The 20,811-nt window shown below is 37.3% G+C and overlaps 1 protein-coding gene across 9 annotated transcripts in view; it reads right to left on the reverse strand.

Annotated features, from left to right (window-relative positions):
• The window catches only part of SCMH1 (Scm polycomb group protein homolog 1), a 175,574-nt gene that overhangs the window by 131,532 nt on the left and 23,231 nt on the right, over positions 1 to 20,811 (reverse strand). For 7 of the 9 annotated variants that reach the window (XM_041737954.1, XM_041737944.1, XM_041737947.1 and 4 more), the window contains one exon: positions 6,539 to 6,619. The exons of the other annotated variants lie outside the window; for them this stretch is intronic. In XM_041737954.1, coding sequence (XP_041593888.1) covers positions 6,539 to 6,563 — 25 coding nt within the window. In that variant the 5' untranslated portion in view covers positions 6,564 to 6,619. Of the gene's footprint in view, positions 1 to 6,538; positions 6,620 to 20,811 lie in introns of those variants that run through there. 9 annotated transcript variants of the gene reach the window in all.

Raw genomic sequence — 20,811 nt, forward strand, 5'->3', positions numbered from 1 at the left:
ATTATTAAGAAAAACTTGCTATTTGCTACTTTTCTAAGAAGGAAAACTGAGATCCTGAATAATACAATGTACTTTAGAACATCCTATTACTAGTCAGCCCCTAAGAATTAAAACACTTGATTTTTGAGCAGCGACTCTAAGGAATATCTGCTAGAATTATTTCTACTTTGCCTCTTCTCCCTTTGGCTTCCTCTTACTGTTGACTGGAACCTTTAAAAAATTATCATGATGCAAAAAAAAAAAAAAAAAATTATCATGATGCAATCTTCTTGGGGGAAGCAAAAGTGCCTATATTTATTCCAAAAGACTGTAATGACACTAAGAGACTGGAATAAGAAGAGTAACCTGAATTCTCAAAATGCATGTTTGAAGCCCTCAAACACTAAGAGAGAAATCTGTAGAACATTCTAGAAAACATATCCTCTTTGCTTTCTGAGAAAAGAGCACATGAGCATAGACTAGTAATATAAAGTGGTGGTGTCCTACTGAACTTTCTTTGATGCCAGAAATGTTGTGTTATCTAATGGGTAGATGCTGTGGCTCTTCAGCACTTGAAATATGGCCTGTGTGACTGAAGAGTTCCATTTTTGTTTGCATTTAATTTTTACTAAATTAAAAAATTTCATTTAATTACAGTGGTGACTATACTGGATAGTGCAAGATCTAGAGGATGTAAAGATTCTTTACATTCTACATCAAGAAACCCTGGAGAGAAAAATAATATGTAAAAGAAAAATTTACAAGGCTATGGAAGCATCCTTTCAACACGTGGCAAAACAATCATAATAGGTCATCCCCTGAAGCAGGGAAAAGTAGAAGAAATTCTTCATATATTAAGAAAAAAATTTAATTATAAATTATAATTTATATATTATAACAGCAGTATTATTAATATTATATAGCTATTATTTTAAGTGTTTATTATGTACCAGATATTGTGCTAATTATTTCAATAAAACCTTCTTGTTAAATCCTCACCAGTATGATACCCCTTAGTATGGTATCATTATCCCTTTTTAACCTAATGAGGAAATAATACCCAGAGAGGTTGAATAAGTTCCTAAAAGGCTACAGTCAATAGAAAAGCCAATATCTGAACCCAAACTTTGCTCTTAACTACACTGCTTCTCTCTCAAAAGAAAAAAAGAAAAAGAAAAAAATACAAGAAATAAACCTTACAAATGCTTCTAACATAAAATAGCCCAACTTAGATATTCTACCCACTTTACTACAGTAAAGACTGAAGCACTGATCCTTATTAGTTTGACCTGAACACTGAATTAATATTAAGCATAGTCTGGGATTTAATGAGGCAAAACTCGATTAAATGGAGGATGTTCAAAGGTACCATGTTTTAAATATTCATTGAGCTTGGAAAACACAAAAGAAGTAAGGCAGGCTTACATGCACATATCAATGAGTGGGGGGGGGGGGGGAGAAAGGGAAGAAGGAACAGAGAAGGAGGGATGTTTTTCTCAGAAATATAAACTGGAAAAGAGAAAAAAGAAGCATCAAACATACCCCTGAAAACTCATGAAGACAAAACTCTTTCAATGTTAGCAATGATAGTAGTTATGATTTTAATAAGCCATAATCCTATGCCAATAAGCACAGAGATAAAAAAGGAAACGCTGGGAGCAGCATACCTGCCCCACTGTGGTCACGGAGGACAAGCTACAAAGGAGGCAAGAGACAGACAAGGGACTAGTCATGGATGTACCACTCTCTCTGAGCCACTCTCTCTTATTAGCAACTATTCCTAGTGCCTTTTAACTGATTCTCTGCCTCCAGCTCTCCTTCATTTACTTTTATTCTGTTCAGAGATAAGTGTGATGAGATGGTAATATTCCTCTGGGATGATCTGCCAGAAGAGGGGGAAGGGGAAGCAAGCTAGGCAATCTCTTTCTCAAAGAGAGCAATAAATCCTGTCTTGTGCATGCAGCAGTTGTGAACAAAGAAGATAGAACAGATCTCTCCATGGCAATCATCCCTGCCCCCACTCCCTCTGTAGCAATTATACATCTCTGCACGTGCACAGAGAGAGAAGAACCCCAGAGAACATCAGCATTTCCTTTAACAAGCAAGGCAGCTAGCAATGAATGGCTAATGAAAATGCAGAGAAGCCATAACTCCCTTTGTCTTGCAGGCAGACCTAGGAGACTTCAACTATGTATAATGTGTACCCCTTCCAGAGGCTTACAGAGGTGTGATCCAGAGCATAAGAGAGGCTGATGCTTTCTATAAAGCTTCTGGCTTATGTTTCCTGAACAGGGAAGAAGTTTAGTGGTACCAGTGGTGCCACATCATACTTCCTGGCAGAAATATATCGATCTCATGTCATGAACTAAGTAAGGCATCACCACCACCAGCATCATTCCCATCAGTATCCAGAAAAAAAGGAAATAACAGTACTGGATGATCTACACTGCCAGTTAGAACACTTTGGAGGTAGAGTTTTATGTTCAAATCTAGTTCCTATACTCTGAATGAGATACAGGAATACAATTCTATTCAAAGGAAAGCAACAAATAAAGTAAAGGTTTAAGAAACTGTGGAGGTTTAACCAAGAGAAAAGACGACTTGGGGGAAACAGGAGAGTGTTTGCAAAAACCTGGTGTGTTCTCATGTAGAGGAGAGATGAGATTTGTTCTATTTGCTTAATATTACCCCAAGGGACAGAATAGGACTCGTGGGTAGAAGGTACAGGTAGACAAGCTTCAGCTTATTACTAGGAAGGACTTTCTGGCAGTCAGAGGTATCCAACTATCAGATAAACTGTTGGAAGGACAGGTGTGAATCTGCTATCATGGAGGGTATAGAAGCAAAGGTAAAATAACCTCTCAGTCAAAGTATTAAATCATGAAAAGGAAGAGGGGTTAGACTAGGTAACCTTAAAAGGCCTTCCAAATCTGAGATCCTACAATTTTATGGAAGTATGGACCTCCTGATTTCATCATTTTAACACTGTACAACTTTAGGTTTGTAGTATGGACAATACATATTTCTACAATACCAACTTTTCTCTTAAGGCTTACAGAAATGTAATGTAGGGGCAGAAGAAATAACATCATCATCATCTTCTTCTTTCCCTTCTGTGTCTTCATCTGCCATGTACTGGCACCACAGAAGGCACTTTACATACCTTAGCTCTCATCTTTGAGAGTCAAGTTCCAGCTAGGCTACTGTGAGACTGAGCCAGTAACACATCATCTTTGGTTTTTCTTTCTTCATTTGTAAAATAAAGAGGCTGAACTTCACTCATGATCTGTAAGGTCCATTTTAAGTTCTATCATATTGTGAGTCTATGAGCAGCATCAAGGAATCAGGCCAATTATTTACTCTGTATTTGTTACAACTTAACACCAAGCAAATAACCTGAAATAGTTTCTTTCTTTGAAGTAATGAACAGTGTGTGATGCTTTTATTTTACATAATAAATACAAAATTTAATGTAAATGGAATTCTTTTATAAAAAACGAAGTCTATTTTGAGCACAACGAGATGTTAAAAGAAATCCTATTAAAATAAGCTCAATGTCTTACTACAAAGTAACTTGTTCTATAAATTTGGATTTTATACATTGGATTTTCTCTTATACTACTCCGTCTTCCACTCAAGTCATCCATGCCAGTCACATTGACGTCTTTTCCTTTGTGCTTGATAATCAGTCAGATGGTATAACATAGGACTACAGGTTTGGAAGGAACAGTAAAAGCCATTTAGTTCAATGCCTCCTCCTCCCCTGCATCCAATTCCACCAATCCTAGCCAGCGTTTGAATCTTCTTTCTAGCATTCCTACCAAGTCTCTTCTTATACCGCCATTGATAAAAATTCCACATCTCCCCAGGAAGTTCCTTCCATTCTTGGCTGTGGATCTTGGCCTTAGGAAAGTGATTCTTAGTATTTTTTCTATCTCAGTAACCACTAGGGAATGTCAGCATACTTTCATTAGTAACAGTAGTTTCATCTACAACTGAACTTTTAAAAAAGGTCTCTCAAGAGAGCAAAAGAGTAATGGGAAGAAAACTTTCTCTTCATTCAGTATACTTCTGTTGCCAAATTTTTCACAGTGCTTATACATAATTTTAACACATACACATATTAAAAAGAAAAGTGGTTCAAGGAGTAAATGTTTATCACAGCAGTGGTAGGTAATTAGACAGGAACAAGTCCCCTTAGGGAAACAAAACTGAAAGGGAGAGAATGGCATGTGTTTGATGTGACACCTCCCTTAGGACTCTAATATACTTGGGTGGGGGGAGGGTGTTGAATGTCACCTCCTTCCTTGAAAATCGCTGCTCATCTCTATCACAATTGAGTATGCCTGCTCTTTAGGCATTATGAGGCAGCTCTCATGTGTGCAGGGAAAGTTACCTGCTTCCTGGTCTTATCAAGGTGAAACTCAATGACTAACTATATAACCTGTCTCATTGTATAATGTATCTGCTTCTTGGTCCCTCTCATTCCACTTAATCCAGAGTAAACTATTCTTATTGGACACTCTGCCTTCCAACATTACTCATCTATGGTCTGTTTATTTTCACTTCACTGTGATGGGTTAGCACACTTCCTAATTATTCAGACTAATTACCTTAGTTCAATCTCAAGGATATTTTTACCAAATATCCCTAGATTTCCTTCCTCTCTTATGAAGATTCTACAGCAATACTGCCAGGGTTTGGATCTGGTTCTATCACTTACTAGTTGTATAACCTTGGCCAAGTAACTTAACCCCCTGTGCCTTGGTTTCCTCATCTGGAAAATAAAGACAATAATAGTAATTAGCACATTTAGGTGCAAGAATTAAATAGGATACATAGAAAGCACTTAGACCAGTTCTTGGTCATTGTACACACTCAATCAATGTTAATTTGTATTGTTGCTTCCTTCTTCTCTGTCATCATCACCCTCATGCCCTGCTATTAATTAAGAAACTTACTACAGACCCAGACTGTTTAGTTGGTCATTTCTTTCCATTGAATTTCTATGTCCCTTCTTTACCAATCCAAAGCATTCTTAATACTTCAACAAAGCTCTTGTTGATAAACCCAATTAAAGTGGAACTTTCTCACTTAGCATATCGACTACTACAACCTGTTTTCATTACATTATGATATACACTCATGCTTCACCAATTCACGTTCCTTTTCTCTTCAAACCTCTATTCAAAAGGGCCAAAGAGTAAATAATTTCAATTTTATGGAACATATAGTTTCTGTTGCAAGTTCTCAACTCCACCACTGTAGCATAAAAGCAGTCATAGGTAACACATTAACAACAAACGTGGCTATGTCCCAAAAAACCTTATTTACACAACAGGCAGCCCACAGGATTTGACCCATGAGCCACAGTTTGTTAGTCCCTGATCTAGAGGAATTCGTCCCTAAATAATCCTGCTTGGCTATGATCATCCCTCTGTTCTACTTCAAGCATGTACCATGTTTATTTACAAGCTTCTAAGTTTTGTATGTGGTCAGTCTCCCACTAAGATTGGTATACATATATTTAAGGAGAGCTAGTATTCAATTCTTTAAACAAAATGTATCTAAGCCTAGAAGTAATGTGGGGGCAGTAAGGACACAAAGAACTCACTGATTAGTAGGACAGATAGCAATACAAATACACAATCATAACATAACATGAATTTTGCTCTAATAGTGATGTGCTATACAAAGCACTCTGGGAAAACAGAAAGGAATGATTAACCCTGTTTAGGGAAGTGGGGAAAGCACCACAGAGATCAAGTTTTACTAGGACTGTAGAAGAAAGATGAATAGGCATTTTAGGCAAAGGGAATATAAAAGGTAGTAAGGCATGAAAATGGACAGTGTGTGTGGACAACAACCAGCAGTTTATTATAGGTAGAAAAGGGCAGGGTAAGCTACAGAGATAAAGTGAGAGGAGAATCGAAAAGTAGGAAGGCAGCAAACACAGAGCTTCATTTGTCACAGTAAGACAATGGTATATTACATATTGAGGCATCTCATGTCATCTCAAAGATTACGTTAGACATTCAATATCATGAACTGACTTAATTAATGATATTTTACATCCATACAGGGATTTTAACTCTTTTTCACAGATTTTTACATACATTATTTCCCGTATTCATACAGCTGCCACACTTACTACTTCCATGCCTTCTAAATTCTGATACTGATCATGAATTTGTGATGGAGTGAGAAGAAAAAGATTTAAAGGCAAAAGATCTAGAACTAAATTATACAGCAGCACATAGTAACAAGATTTTGAATGTCTCTTAACCCCTCATTGTTTCCATAAAACAGGAAACGTAACTGTACCTACTTCACAAGATTACTGTAAAGACTATGTAAGACAATTACATGAAGAGTACTTTGCAAACTATAAAGAGCTATATAAATGACATGCAGGATTTGTTAAAATTGCAGGATAAGTTGGCAAGAAAGGGTGAGATTCTTTTATTCGCTCTAATAGCTTTTTGAGACACATACATTCATATACAATCTAGTAGAGGAAAACTCTCTATTTCCATTATATATAAATACAGGTTCTGACCTTTTCGAGGATCTGATTTTTGCATGGTACCATCAGCTATATCAAATAGGAAAGTGTTCCTCCTTAGCAAGATGGAGAAATCTGGAAGTAAAGGCAGAAAAAATTAGAAATGTGAACTACTGTAGATCAAAGAAGACATGCAGTAAAACCAGGTTTTTATTAGAGGAAACCAACAGGCAGGACACCCAGACAGGGCTTCCCAAAGGAAAGGAAAACCTATCCAAATAGGATCCAATTTCCAGGATCCTTCCCTCAGCTTTGTGGGTTCAGAACACTGATTCTATTAAATACAATATATTCTTGAGGGTAGTTCTATAGGTCATTAAACAACGATGGGTAAATTAGAATGTTAATTTATTAATTTACTGTAGAAATAAAATAGCCACATGAAGTAAAATACTGTATGATGAAAACTACAAAACACTGCTGAAAGAAATAAAAAAAAAACATAAATGGAAAGACATTCTGTGTTTATGAATTAGAAGACTAACATTGTTAAGATGACAATGCTACCCAAAGTGATTTAGACTCAATGCCATCCCTCGCGATATCCCAAAGATGTCTTTTGCAGAAATATAAAAAGCTATCCCAAAATTCATGTAGAATTTCAAAGGACCCTGAAGAGCTTAGGCAACCTTGAAAATGAATAAAGTTGGAAAATTCACACTTTGTGATTTCAAAACTTACTACAAAGCTAGAGTAATCAAAACAGTGCGGTACTGGCATAAGGACACACACACACACTGACCAATGGAATAGAATAGAGGGCCCAGACACAAACCCTAATATATAAGGTCAAATGATTTTCAACAAAGGTGCCAAAACCATTTATGGGAAAAGGATATTTTTTTCAACAAGTGATGTTGGGAAAACTATTCTCATATGCATAAGAATGAAGTTTAAACTTTCCTTATACTGAATTCAAAAATTAACTCAAAATGCAAAGACCTAAACACAAGAGCTAACATTATAGAACTCTTACAAGAAAACATAGGGGAAAATCTTGACATTGGATTTGACAATGATTCTGTAACATCTAAACCACGGGCAATGAAAAAAAAAAACAGATAAATTAGATTTCATCAAAATGAAAAATATTTGTGTATCATACAACACTATCTGAGTGTAAAAGACAACCTATACAGAATAGGAGAAAATACTGGTAAATTATATATTCAAGAAGAGATTAATACCTATAATATATAAAGAACTCCTACAATTCAACAACAAAAAACCCCTCAAACAACTCAATTTAAAAAAAATGGGCAAGGGACTTGAATAGACATTTCTCCTTTTTCAATACAGATAGCCAATTAGCACATGAAAAGATACATTAAGCATCATTAATCAATAAGGGAAATGCAAAACAACATCAGGATGAGATACCCCTTCACCCATTCAAATGGCTATCATAAAAAAGGAACAGAAAACAAAAATAACAAGTCAGAATGTGGAGATATTAGAATCTTGCAAATTACTAGTAGGAATGAAAAGTGATGCAGCTGCTGTGGAAAATCTAAAAGAAATAAACATAAAATTAACATATGATCCAGCGACTCCATTCCTGGGTATACATCCAAAAGAAGTGAAAGCAGGGACTAAAACAGATACTTGTACACTAATGCTCATAGCAACATCATTCATAATGCCAAAGGAAAGGAACAATCCAAGCGTCCATCAGTAAATGAACAGATAAATAAATATGCTTTATACACACAATGGAATATTTATTCCATAAAAAGGAGTAACATTCTGATACTTGCAACACAGACACATCTTGAAAACATCATTCTAAATAAAATAAGCCAAACACAAAAGGACAAATACTGTACGATTCCACTTATACTTGGTAACTAGAATAAGCAATTCAGAAATGGAAAGTAGAAGTACTAAGGCAGGGCAGAGGAGGAAAAAGGAGTAACATTCTGATACTTGCAACAACACAGACACATCTTGAAAACATCATTCTAAATAAAATAAGCCAAACACAAAAGGACAAATACTGTACGATTCCACTTATACTTGGTAACTAGAATAAGCAATTCAGAAATGGAAAGTAGAAGTACTAAGGCAGGGCAGAGGAGGGAATGGAGAGTGATTTAATGGGTACAGAGCTTCTGCTTGGGATGATGAAAAAGCATCTCCCCTGGAGATGGGACGCCTGGGTGGCTCAGCGGTTGAGTGTCTGTCTTTCACTCAGGGCAAGATCCCAGAGTCACCGGATTGAGTGCCGCATCAGGCTCCCTGCGGAGAGTCTGCTTCTCCCTCCGCCTGTGTCCCTGCCTCTCTCTCTGGGTCTCCCATGAATAAATAAATAAAATCTTTAAAAAAAAGAAAGAAAAAGAAAAAGTTCTGGAGATAGAGAGTAGTAAAAGCTAAACAACACTGTATATGTACTTAATGCCTTTTAGTGGTTAAAAATGGTAAATTTTATGTTTTATATATCTTACTACAAAATAGAAGAAAGAAGAGAAACAGGTAACACGCAGATTTGCATCACAGTCCCATTCAACCATCTCATAAGAGAAACACAAAAAGCTTCACAGGGACTTAAACTTACGTTCTGGAGTCATAACATTCTCTTTCCTGGGTAATTCTATATGCAATCAGCCATCATCAATTTTCTTTATGACCTTCCATTTCACAGGTTTCCAAGCTATCTTCCCATAGATACATCCTTTCTTTGGATAAAATTACTATCTATATAAAGCATGTGGTACAGATGAGCTTTGAGTTTGAATAACAACTCTGTCACTAGCTTTGTAAACTTGGACAAGTTACTAAATGTCTCTAAGCCATAATTTCTGCATCTTTAATGTAGAAATAATAGCGTCTACTCCAAAGGGTTTATGAGGGTTGAATGGCATTATCTATTTTAATCAATGTATATAAGTAAGTATCTAACAGGTAATAGGGTATCTAATCCCTGATGAAGTCAGTCAGGTCTCTCTCTATTGGCTCCATCAGCATTCACACAATCATTGCCACAGCTCTCTGTGGATTCAGTTAGGGCCTTGCTAGTCCTGGGATGGAGCCTCCATTAGGCCCCCTGCTCAGTGGAGAGCCTGCTTCTCCCTCTCTCTCTGCTGCTCCCCCTGCTTGTGCTCTCTGTCAAATAAATAAAATCTTTTTTAAAAATAATAAAATAAAGGGCCTTGCTAGTCCCTCTGTGAAAAACCTTCTCTTTGAAAGTCCAAGTTTTCTCTCCAAGACCAAAGACATCCAGAAGACCAAAAGTAAAGACAGGTTCATTTTCTGCCTATCTCACAGACCTCTCCTGCAGGATTCTACCCCCGAGGGCAGAGACTCTAAATAGGCTTATTTTATATCCCACACATAGCCTGTATGAGAAGAAATAACTTTCTGAGTTTTTAAATTGACTTTTTAACAATTCTACGTTGTTTTTATAACAAGGCTTTGCATAAATTTCCAAGTATATAAGTTCTGTTTCTATACTTATAGTACAAAGCAATAAGGTAAAAACAGTATGTATGGTTTTCTTTCAGTGATGAGAACTAAAGCAAAATATATGAGGGGTAACAGGGTGTGATGGTGACTATTTCAAAGCCTGCTATACTATAATGGACTTGTATTAAAAATGCCAGAAATAAGAGAGTAAGTCCAATGTCCCACCATTAAAAAACTCAATAATGAACTTGATTTGATATCAGGCAAAATTAAAAATTCATTTAATCTCCACTTAAAAAGCAAAATATCGGGCAGCCTTGGTGGTGCAGCGGTTTAGCGCCGCCTGCAGCCCAAGGGCGTGATCTTGGAGACCCTGGATTGAGTCTCACGTCAGGCTCTCTGTATGGTGCCTGCTTCTCCCTCTGCCTGTGTCTCTGCCTCTCTGTCTCTGTCTCTATGAATAAATAAATAAAATCTTTAAAAAAAGAAAAAAGCAAAATATCACATCAAGTAATCATCAGAGAATAGCATCAAATCAGAATTCATATTGCTGATTTACTCCTAAATCACAGTGGTCAGACATTCAATTGCACCTTATCTGACTGATCTAAACCTTCAGCTACACCAGTTGGGATTATCACTGTATATAGTTATTAAACATGCCTAGGTATAAGATGTTATCAGGAGATAGAGAACTGTAAGAGAACAAAGAAACTGAGAGGTTACAAGGAAAAGAGGTTAGGATCAGTTTGTTAAATAGACTTTCATAATGTGAACTTAAAGAACCATCATAGGAGAAGGGAATCAACTATGTGCTACTTTCTGTACCAAGCACTTTAAAAATGACTTTTTAATAAAGTATAACATACTGAAAAGTACACAAATCATAGTATGAAACTCAATGAACTTTTACAATGTGTCGTCAAACCAAGAAAGAGATTGTTACTAGCACCCAAGGAAGTACTCCTTTGTGTCCTCTCTCAGTCAGTACTCCACCCAAGAGTAAACACTGTCTCAACTTCTGTCATTATAGAATAGTTTTGCTTGTTTTGAACTTTAAATAAAACATATCACATATATTCTTTCATGTCTACTTCCTTCCACTCAACATTCATCCGTGTTGCCCCTAGCAGGCACTTTTACTTTCATTACTTGACTTAAAGGATCCAACAATTCTAGCATTTCCCATTCAGTTTAAAAAAAAAAAAAAAGCTGAGGTTCTGAAGTTAACGGGGTGAATTAAGGCATCCAAGGCCACATAGCTACTAAATGGAAAGGCTAAAATTAAAGACTAAAGGCTAATGTCTAATTGGAAAGTCCATGCTCTTTCTGGTTACATTATGCTTGCTTACTGTATTTAAAAACAACAAAAATTTAATTCTTTCCCTGGTTTATTTATCATAGGCCATATATATGTACGGAGGCTTGGCAAACAGTCAAGTACTATGCAAATGGAAGAAAGTGTTGTTAGCACAAGGAAGGAGTTACCTAGTGCAATGGCTTTCAAATCTTTCATGACTGTGACCCACACAGGCTTAACTCCAGGCATTTATATACAACGATATGCATTCCTGAAAACCTTGCACTTTGTAAACATTATGCACTAAAAATGGTTTTGTGGGAAAAACAGTTAGGAATAGACTAAAAAACCCACAGAGCTTTGTATCCTTTACACATACACATACCCCATAAGGATCTGAGTCATTAAGAAAAGATTAAATTAGGCTCAACAAGCTAAATTAAAAAGAAGAAAGAAAGGTACAATTCATTTTAGGATAATTTCCAACTAAAATGATTTTTAAAAATAAAGATTTAATGTATAATCGAACAAACCTGTAGCTATCCAGAACCTTAAGCTTCTAAGAGTCTTATTTCCCCAAGGTTTCCTTGGAGTGAAGATCTGAATGTATGTCACCATCTACAGACAGGAACCACTTAATAACAGCCTTTCATAGTGACAAAATTAAAATCTGAGGTCAGACTCAGATGGCTTTGGGGACCAGTAAAAGACTATTAACCCGTTTACCACTTTTTATCTGTTCACACTGCCCAAGCAGCCAGCCCTTTGAAAAATATCTATCAGGTACCAGAGATCTCAAGATCAACTTAGAATCAAGTTAATAAAATTGAAGTCTAAGAAGATAGAGTCCCGTACAGAAAACTACCTCCTCCCTAACCCCTCCCCCCCCCCAAAAGAAAACTAGCTCCTTAGACATAGAGTCTTGAGAGTAGATTAAATCCTCACCTGCTTAGGTCACTGAGAGAGGTACATAAAGTAATTTGGGCTCCAGGACAGAGTGGCATCTATAAACCATTCTAGAAATCCCCCCAAAGTCTAGGGTCTTTTTTTTTTAAGATTTTATTTATTTATTCATGAGAGACACACAGAGAGAGGCAGAGACACAAGCAGAGGGAGAAGCAGGATCCCTGTGAGGAGCCTGATGTGGCACTTGATCCCAGGACCCTGGAATCATGCCCTGACCTGAAAGCAGATGCTCAACCACTGAGTAACCCAGGTGCCCCTATCCAGGGTCCTGTATGAATCTTACAGAATTACAAACTTGGGATAATTATGGTTTCTCTGTAAGAAGGAACTGAGCTGCAGCTTAGGTCTAAACTTGGGCTGGTTCATTCCAGGTCACCGAGGAGTCCCTTCTTCAGGGCTTCAAATTCTTCACCAGAAAACTAGGAGGTGAAAACTCTATAGTGCATTATTCCCAGGCAGGTCCCATATTTACTACAAACAAGCTGCATGCCTGTTTTCTCATTATCCACCCTCCACAAGTGTCTGATTTTATGGCTTCATAGAAAATTCTGTTGTTAATGAAATAAGGGAACTTTATCAAGTGCAGTTGTCTTCCTGCAAGCAACTTGGGCAACTGCCCTGACACCCACTTCTGGTTGGGAGTCTTTGAGACTACCTCTTTCGTCTCTGTATCAGTAAGGCCAGAGACAAAGGGGCTTCCAGTGAAATGTGTCCTCTGTGAGTCTGAAACAGTATAGCAATCTTAGAAAAGGGTTCTCTTCTCTAGAAGAGACTGAAAGGGCATGGAATAATCTTTGAAATGTGGTATTAAATTGAGGCAAACCACTGATTTTATAAAATTATTTGGGGATAATAAAGAATATAAACATTCCAAACAGCAAAGGCAGAAGAGTGGTGCCATTTGCTAATAGTCATCCATATTTACTAGGAACCTTTTTTGTGCTAACAAGTCAGAAAACCTTTCTATATAACCACAGAGCCGGCAGGAACCAAGAGGCATGAGAAGAAAAAACATGTTTTTTTCAGAAATTTATTCAGAGATAAATTTCTGGTTGCTTACCTTTTTGAGTGGGTTTTTTTTTTTTTTTTTTTAATCCTGGAAATCTAGCTTTTAGGACACAAGATGCTTTTCTCAAATTCCTCAGCTTTTGACCAGCAATTCACTTCTTAATTAAAATCTACTTTAATTCTTCCTCATTTTAAGTCGCTGGGGTCCACTGGGCCAGGATTAGTGGTGGATTTTATTTCAGAGAACAATCTTACATGATGATACTATTCCAGAGAACTCCAGAAATCTACTTAATCAAAACCATTGATAGATGTAAAACCAAACAATACACTTTAACACAGTGCAGTGATTCATAATTTTTTTCCCCACTCTGACACACCTGAAGAATACAAAACACTATCAGGATGGCAGGTTCATAAATGCACTGATTTTCAGCAAAAGGGTAAGAGAAAGGACTTCTCTGATGGGGAGTCTCCACTAGGTAAAAGTGTTTTGGAATCTCCAAGGGTATTTGTGTAATTACGAAAAACACCTCCCTCAGCTCAAATGCTTCTCCCACTGCTCTCCCCCCTGACCCACAGTCTGGAGCAATGCTGCCCAACAGAAATATAATTCAGCGGGTGCTTGGGTGGCTCAGTTGGTTAAGCGTCTGACTCTTGATTTTGGATCAGGTCATGATCTCAGGGTTGTGGGATTGAGCCCCATGTCAGGCTCCATGCTAAGTGTGGAGTCTGCTTAAGACTCTCTTTCTCCCTCTTCCTCCACCCTGTCCCACCACTCTCTCTTTCTCTCAAAAAAAATTACATGTAATTCAAATTAAAGAAAATTTACAATTCAGAATTTCCTGGCTGTCGTGGCTATCATGTTAGATCACCCATATCTAGAGGAAATAAATTTTAAGCTTAAACATTAAGTACTTAATGTGTTCTTACCACTTTACTTGCATTAAGTTGTTCAATTCTCACAACCCATTAAGGTAGGGTCATTCATTCATTCATTCATTCATTCACCTAGAGAGTGAGCCTGTAAGCCGAACGGAGGGGGAGAGAGGGAGAGAGACAATTTCAAACAGACTCCCTGCTGAGTGCAGAGCCTGACACAAGGCTCAATCCCATGACCCGACCAGAAATCTAGAGTTGGATGTTTAACTGACTGAGCCACCCACGTGTCCTTGGGGGTACTATTATTATCTTCACTTTATTGAGGAGAAAATCCATACAGAGAGAGGTCTTAGAATTTGCCCCAAATTACACAGTTAGTAAAAGGTGGAGCTGTGATAATTTGGCCAATCTCTTGTCTCTGAGGCTTGGGTTTTTTCCAGAAAAACTAGGCCATTTTAGTATGCCCTAGGAGTAAATGCAATCTTCTGCCTCCAGTTAGATGCTCTCGGCACTGGCAAATTTTCTCCATCATATGGCCCTATCCTGGTTATTTGTTAATATAAGTTAGATAATGTCCCTCTCCTGTTTAAAATCTCCCAAAGGTTCCTCCTAGCTCTTCAAATTAAATCCAAGTCCTTTATTACCCTGACCCCCATCATCCTTCATGCTCTGACCCCTCCCCCTACTCCTTTGCTCCTACATTCCTCCCACATTCCCGTTGTTCCAGTCACACTGTCCTCTGCTCCAGAAGCAAACTAAACTCCTCACTATCAGAGGGCTTTGGCACTACCCAGGATGTTCCACCCCATATTCATATGGCTCACTTCTTATCATTTAGGTCTCAGCTTAAATATCACCTCCCCAGGAGAAGCCTTTCCTGACTACTCTATCTGAAGAAGTCACCCAGACTTCCTTTGATACCACGTTTAGTTCTCCCCAACAGTTAGCACTATGTAATATTTTCTCTTAAGATTTTATTTATTTGAAAGAGCACGCATGTCAGAGTGTGTGAGAGAGAGTACGAGCAGGCAGGAAGGGTAGAAGGAGAAGCAGATTGCCCACTGAGCTGGGAGCCTGACATGGGGCTCTATCTCAGTACCCTGGGATCATAACCTGAGCCAAAGGCAGATACTTAACTGACTAAGCCACTCAGGTGCCCTATGTAATATTTTCCTTGTCTATTCATTTGTCTGCTCCACTGAGACTTCGTGTTGTCCATTCAGCACTGTATTCTAGCACTTAGAATAGTGTCTGGAATGGAAGAGGTACTCAGTAAGTATTTTTGAATGAAATGAATGAATGCTAATCATTAAAAGAAAAAAGGCATAAAATATGAGAGAGAAACAGTTTAGGGCAAATCTCTCAAAATGGATCAAAACAAGCTGGGTCCTTTTAATATCTCTAAGTCAGTCTCAAATCTGACAGGACCATTACAAACAGGTAAGGAGAGGATGAAAGCAGTTGAGAGACATAATTATGAATACAACTTGGTTTTTCAAAAACTTTTCTGAATACAGTCCTCATAGCCCATTAAGGAAATCCACCTAACACTTGGCAGCACTGGAAAATAGGGAAGAGTACCATCAGAGAATCAGAAGCTCTGAAGAATTTCTGTCATATGTAATCTAAATATGGCTATGTAATGGAGAAAATCAATCAATGCTAAGGACTTATAACCAAACATAGGTAAAAAGGTTATATTTACTGGCAGGGCATACTAAATAGACTAACTATCCTGGGAAAAAGCAACACTCAGAAACAAAAAGTTGGAGATAATGGGAAGTGCTGGGATACCTGAGCTCTGAAGACCTGGGCAGGCATTCCATTCTACACAAACAAAGCTTCTAGCTGTAGTGGTTGCCACCAGACACAGAATGCACACCATTGTTTCTTATTAATTTTTATTTTTATTTTTTATTTTTTTTTATTATTTTTTTTTATTAATTTTTAAAGATACTTTCAAAGGAGAAAGAGACAACAAAGAAGACTATCTAAAGCCTACTTTAAATATGACACTGCAAAGAGGATCAACTGAAGGCATTCTCAGGAAAATTCAATGGAACAATTTAACGTTGGAAATGATAATGCAAGAGTACAAATAGTAGAGACAGATTCAAAAAATAAGTAACTCAAAAAAAAATAAAAAGAATAACTCAGTAAATAAAATTCTTCAGAGGAGCAAAGCAATGTAAATAAGAAAACTGTAATTTAATTACAAATATCTAAAACGGGGGCAGCCTGGGTGGCTCAGCAGTTTAGCGCCGCCTTCAGCCCAGGGTGTGATCCTGGAGACCCGGGATCGAGTCCCACATCAGGCTCCCTGCATGGAGTCTGCTTCTCCCTCTGCCTGTGTCTCTGCCTCTCTCTCCTCTCTGTGTATTTAAATAAATAATAAAAAATCTTAAAAAAAAAAAACAACAAATATCTAAAACGTATTTGTACTCCTGGCTTCCAAATTAGTTAAAATACCTCCATTAAAAAACCTCCTTCAGCAAAGTCCTAGAGAATCACCAGAGAAATTTCAACATAGCTGGGTGGGTAGAGGGACAGATAAGCAGATATGTGACATTTACAAGTAATGGTAAAATTTTGGTGGTAGACATGGGGTTTTTCATTGCAAATCCTTTTTGATTTTGTTGTATGTTTAAAATTTTTCATAACTAAAAATAAACTTGAAAATATCCCAAAGAGGCTGCTGTCTCAAAGCTTAACATCAGGCAATAGTGAAAAGGTAGGTAACATAATGGAAAGAATGAACGTTGTTGTTTTAGCACTTTTACATATAATGACCATTCATCACAACAAACCTGAGGTACATGACATCATCTCCATTACACAAACTACACACATACACACACAAACACACAGACTCTGTAGGCTCAAAGACTACTTTTGACATTTACTTGGATATCAGTGAAAATATTAAAAAATGCATATATGCTTAAAATATACCTAAAACCTTAATCTATCCTTATCATTTATTTTCCACAGGTATCCAAGAAAGTGACTCTATTTTACCTCTGCTTGGAGAAGCACTTTAAAAATAGTGAGAACGTGTAAAATGCACTTTATAAAACAGTTATTTTTTACAATATATTATACAAAAATATGACTTCCAGTTTCAAAGTCCTTTATAATGTTCAGTGTTAACTGATTCACATATTATCTTCTTGGTACTAGAGTTATTTATGTACATCTTTTATAGTTCTTTTAATGCTATAAATCCCTTGAAATTAGGATCCACATCTGATTCATTTCTACATTCTTTGTAGTAGTATTACCTTGAATAGTAGTTTAGTGAATGTTTACTTATGGAAAGGATGTGACCCTCACAATAGATATACAAGGTAGCTAGGAAAACTGTTCACATTATTCTTATTAACACTTGAAGAAACAGAGGCAGAGTAAACTCTGCTGCTATTTCTTAGCTAAAAAGCTCATTTATTGAACTAGGGCTCCAGTCTTTTCATATTGCACCACTGACTCAAAAGGACATTAAGCTTAATTCTCCAACTCAGAGTCTAGCAGGTTGTCCAAAAGAATAAACTTAGGTACATTATTTTTTTTTAAGTATTTGAAAAATCCTGAAAGATGGATCTAATGTAGATAAAATGTTGATTTCTTTCTATTTTATTAAGAGAATGATACAAAGAAAATGAAAGTGCTTCTTGAAAATCGTAAACTCAGTTATAGGTTACCTAAACTCAACAAAACTAGAAGTTGATATGTAACAGCTAATATTTATATTCAGCTCTTTGGACCAATTCCACGTATACAGGTTATTTCATATGATTTTCCATAATACCTAGTGAGAGATTACTATTATTCTCATTTTACTGATGAGGAAATTTCAGAGTTGGAGTTAGTAGGTGGTTAAACTGGGATCTGAAACAATCTCAGTCACTGTTCTTTGCCGTATACTATGTTGCCATTTGCTTGCACAAAACTAGCCTTCTAACTGGTTTCTCTCTACTGTCCTCTATCATGTGTATGGCAACTGGAGTAATCCATCAAAAATAAAAATTCCATAACGTCATTTCTCTGCTTAAAATCCTTTAACGGAGGGACGCCGAGTGGCTCAGCGGTTGAGTGTCTGCCTTCGATTCAGGGCGTGATCCCCAGGGCCCTAGGATCAAGCTCCGCATCAGGCTCCCCACAGAGAGCCTGCTTCTGCCTCTGCCTATGTCTCTGCCTCTCTCTCTGTATCTCTCATGAATAAATAGTATCTTAAAAAAAAAAAATCCTTTGATGGATCCATGTAGCCTATGGAATGAAATCTACCAAAGTCCTTGGCATTGCATACATAGCCTCTCAAAACCAAAATTCTTTAAGATTTAGCCCCTGACTACTTCTCTGGCCTCATCTGCCCATCTTCTCCTTCTTACTTTACTTTCTTTAAGTTATTCTAAATGATCTACAGTCCCTCAACGCATCTGCAAGCCTCTCTTCCCATTATGCACTCAACTTACCAACTTAACAACTCATCGTTCAAAATTTAACTCAGAAATCAATGAATCTCTCCTTCCTCAGCCCTCTTGGATCTTTTCTCTAGATAATCATTTCCTTTTCTATTCTATGTTTATATCTGGTTCATACTTACAGCATTTAAATACTGTATTACAATGATTTGTTTACATATCTCCCCCACCTATTTGACAGCAAAGCTAAGGGATGTCTTAGTCATCTCTACATCCCTAGGGTCTAATACAGTGCCTGACAGTAGCAGGCATCAGATACATACATGTTTGTTGAGCTGAATTCAAATAAACTCACCTAAAAAGTACAAAAATATTAAAACAGGATTGGATTTTTTTAAAAATATAAATGTTTCAAAGGAAAAAAAAAGGAGCCTGAAACTCTTTAATAGAAAAGTGTGTAACAATGGCAATTGCCTGAAGGTCCCTGCTAGCACTCTGTGCCCCAGCTGGGCCTCCAGAAGGTTCATTACTTTCATATTATCACTGTGGCAATTTATTAATGAGCTCAACACAAGCAAGACAAATTGAAATGACAGCCCTGGCAACTAGCATCTCTTATTTATCACTAGAGCTAGTCTCTCACCAGCAGTGTCATGGGTAAGCTATTTTAATGCAAAACAATATTTATAGAGTATCTTCTAATAGACTTACACTGTGATTGGTACTAAGGGGAATTCAAAAAAAGTACTGGTCCTCATTTTGATAGAATGTGTTCTTGAAAAATAACTAACTCAAAACTGAAAAACATAGACATCTATTAGAAGTGATGGTAAAGGACTCATTATGTAATTCATCATTTATGGGTCAATTACCTATACAGGGGCTAAGTGAAGTACCACTGGGGTTCCTCTTGCTTCACCCTGATTAAGGCAGTATGCCTGAGAACCAAAAACCAGTACTAGGCATTCTGGCAGAAGGAAGGTCTGTAAAACTCAAGCCACCACTCCTCTAAAAGTTAGAAGGCTTCTTGTTACCATAGTATTCCTACCAATGATTTAAAATTGCTTTCCTGAGATAAAAGAAAGGCAAATCATAAGCTGTCAGCACACAAAAGTAAACTTTAAGTACAACTGGATATAAATATGGTTTTAAAAGAGGAACAGCAAGAAACCCTGAGGATATAGGCAGATACTACACACTCACGGTCTTTCATTGATGACTTAGTACCTCCCAGTAATACCCCTGTTTTGGCTTCTTAAGCCTGCCATAACAAAGTACCACCAACTGGATATAATAAAGGAAATTTATTCTCTCACAGTTCTAGAAGCTAGATGTCTGAAATCAGTGTGTGCTGGCAGAGTCAATGTTCTCTCTAAACCCTGTGGGGTAAGATACCTTTCTTGCCTCTTTTAGCCTCTGGTAGTCTCAGGAGACTAATAGATTTTGGTATTGATGAGAGTGGGGTGCTGCTCTAACAAATAGTTAAAAATGGAGACGTGCCTTCGGAATTGGATAATGATAGAGGCTTAATTAAAAAAAACCTATACTGCCTTGAAGCAATGTTTAGTACATATATGAACATTAAAGATGCTTCTTCTGGTGAGGCATTAGAAGGAAACAATGAACACGTTATTGGACATTGGAGGAAAAGCAATTCTTGTTATAAAGTGGCAGAAAATTTGTCTGAATTGTGTTTGGTCATCGGGTGAACTTGTGATAAACTTGGATATTTAGCTGAAAAAAATTTCCAAAGAAAGTGTTGAAGTGTGGCCTAGTTTTTCCTTGGTGCTTACAGTAAAATATGAGCAGAGATAAATTGAGGAATGAACCATTAAGAAGGAACCAGCACTTGATGATTTGGAAAATTCTCTGCCTAACCAGACTACTTGCTCTGGAAATAGGGCCAAGGGTGTGGCTGGACAATCGTTTGCCTGTGACTCATGGATATAATCAACCATCTCAGAAGCTAGGAACAGAGATATGGTTATCCAGGAAACCTCTTGTCAGATGGTTTGGATCCCTAAGAACTACATGGAAGACTGAAAGGTTTTTGAGAATTTAATACCAGCAGAAGTGCTGTCAGTCTGGACTGAAGGGAACAAAGATGAGATAAAATGAAGGAAGAATAACACAAAGGGCAAAGTCACAGAAGTCAAGGTCTGGGCCAGTGGGACCTTCTAGGTGTAAAAGGGTGGGGCTGCCCTATCAGGCCAGAAGACAGAGCATCAAGTTACAGAGAATTACTCTCAGGCCTTGAAACCTAAAGGAATTTGCCATGATTGTGAATTTGC

The sequence above is a fragment of the Vulpes lagopus genome, chromosome 23 (assembly GCF_018345385.1).
Source record: "Vulpes lagopus strain Blue_001 chromosome 23, ASM1834538v1, whole genome shotgun sequence".
In the NCBI taxonomy this organism is placed as follows: Eukaryota; Metazoa; Chordata; class Mammalia; order Carnivora; family Canidae; genus Vulpes; species Vulpes lagopus.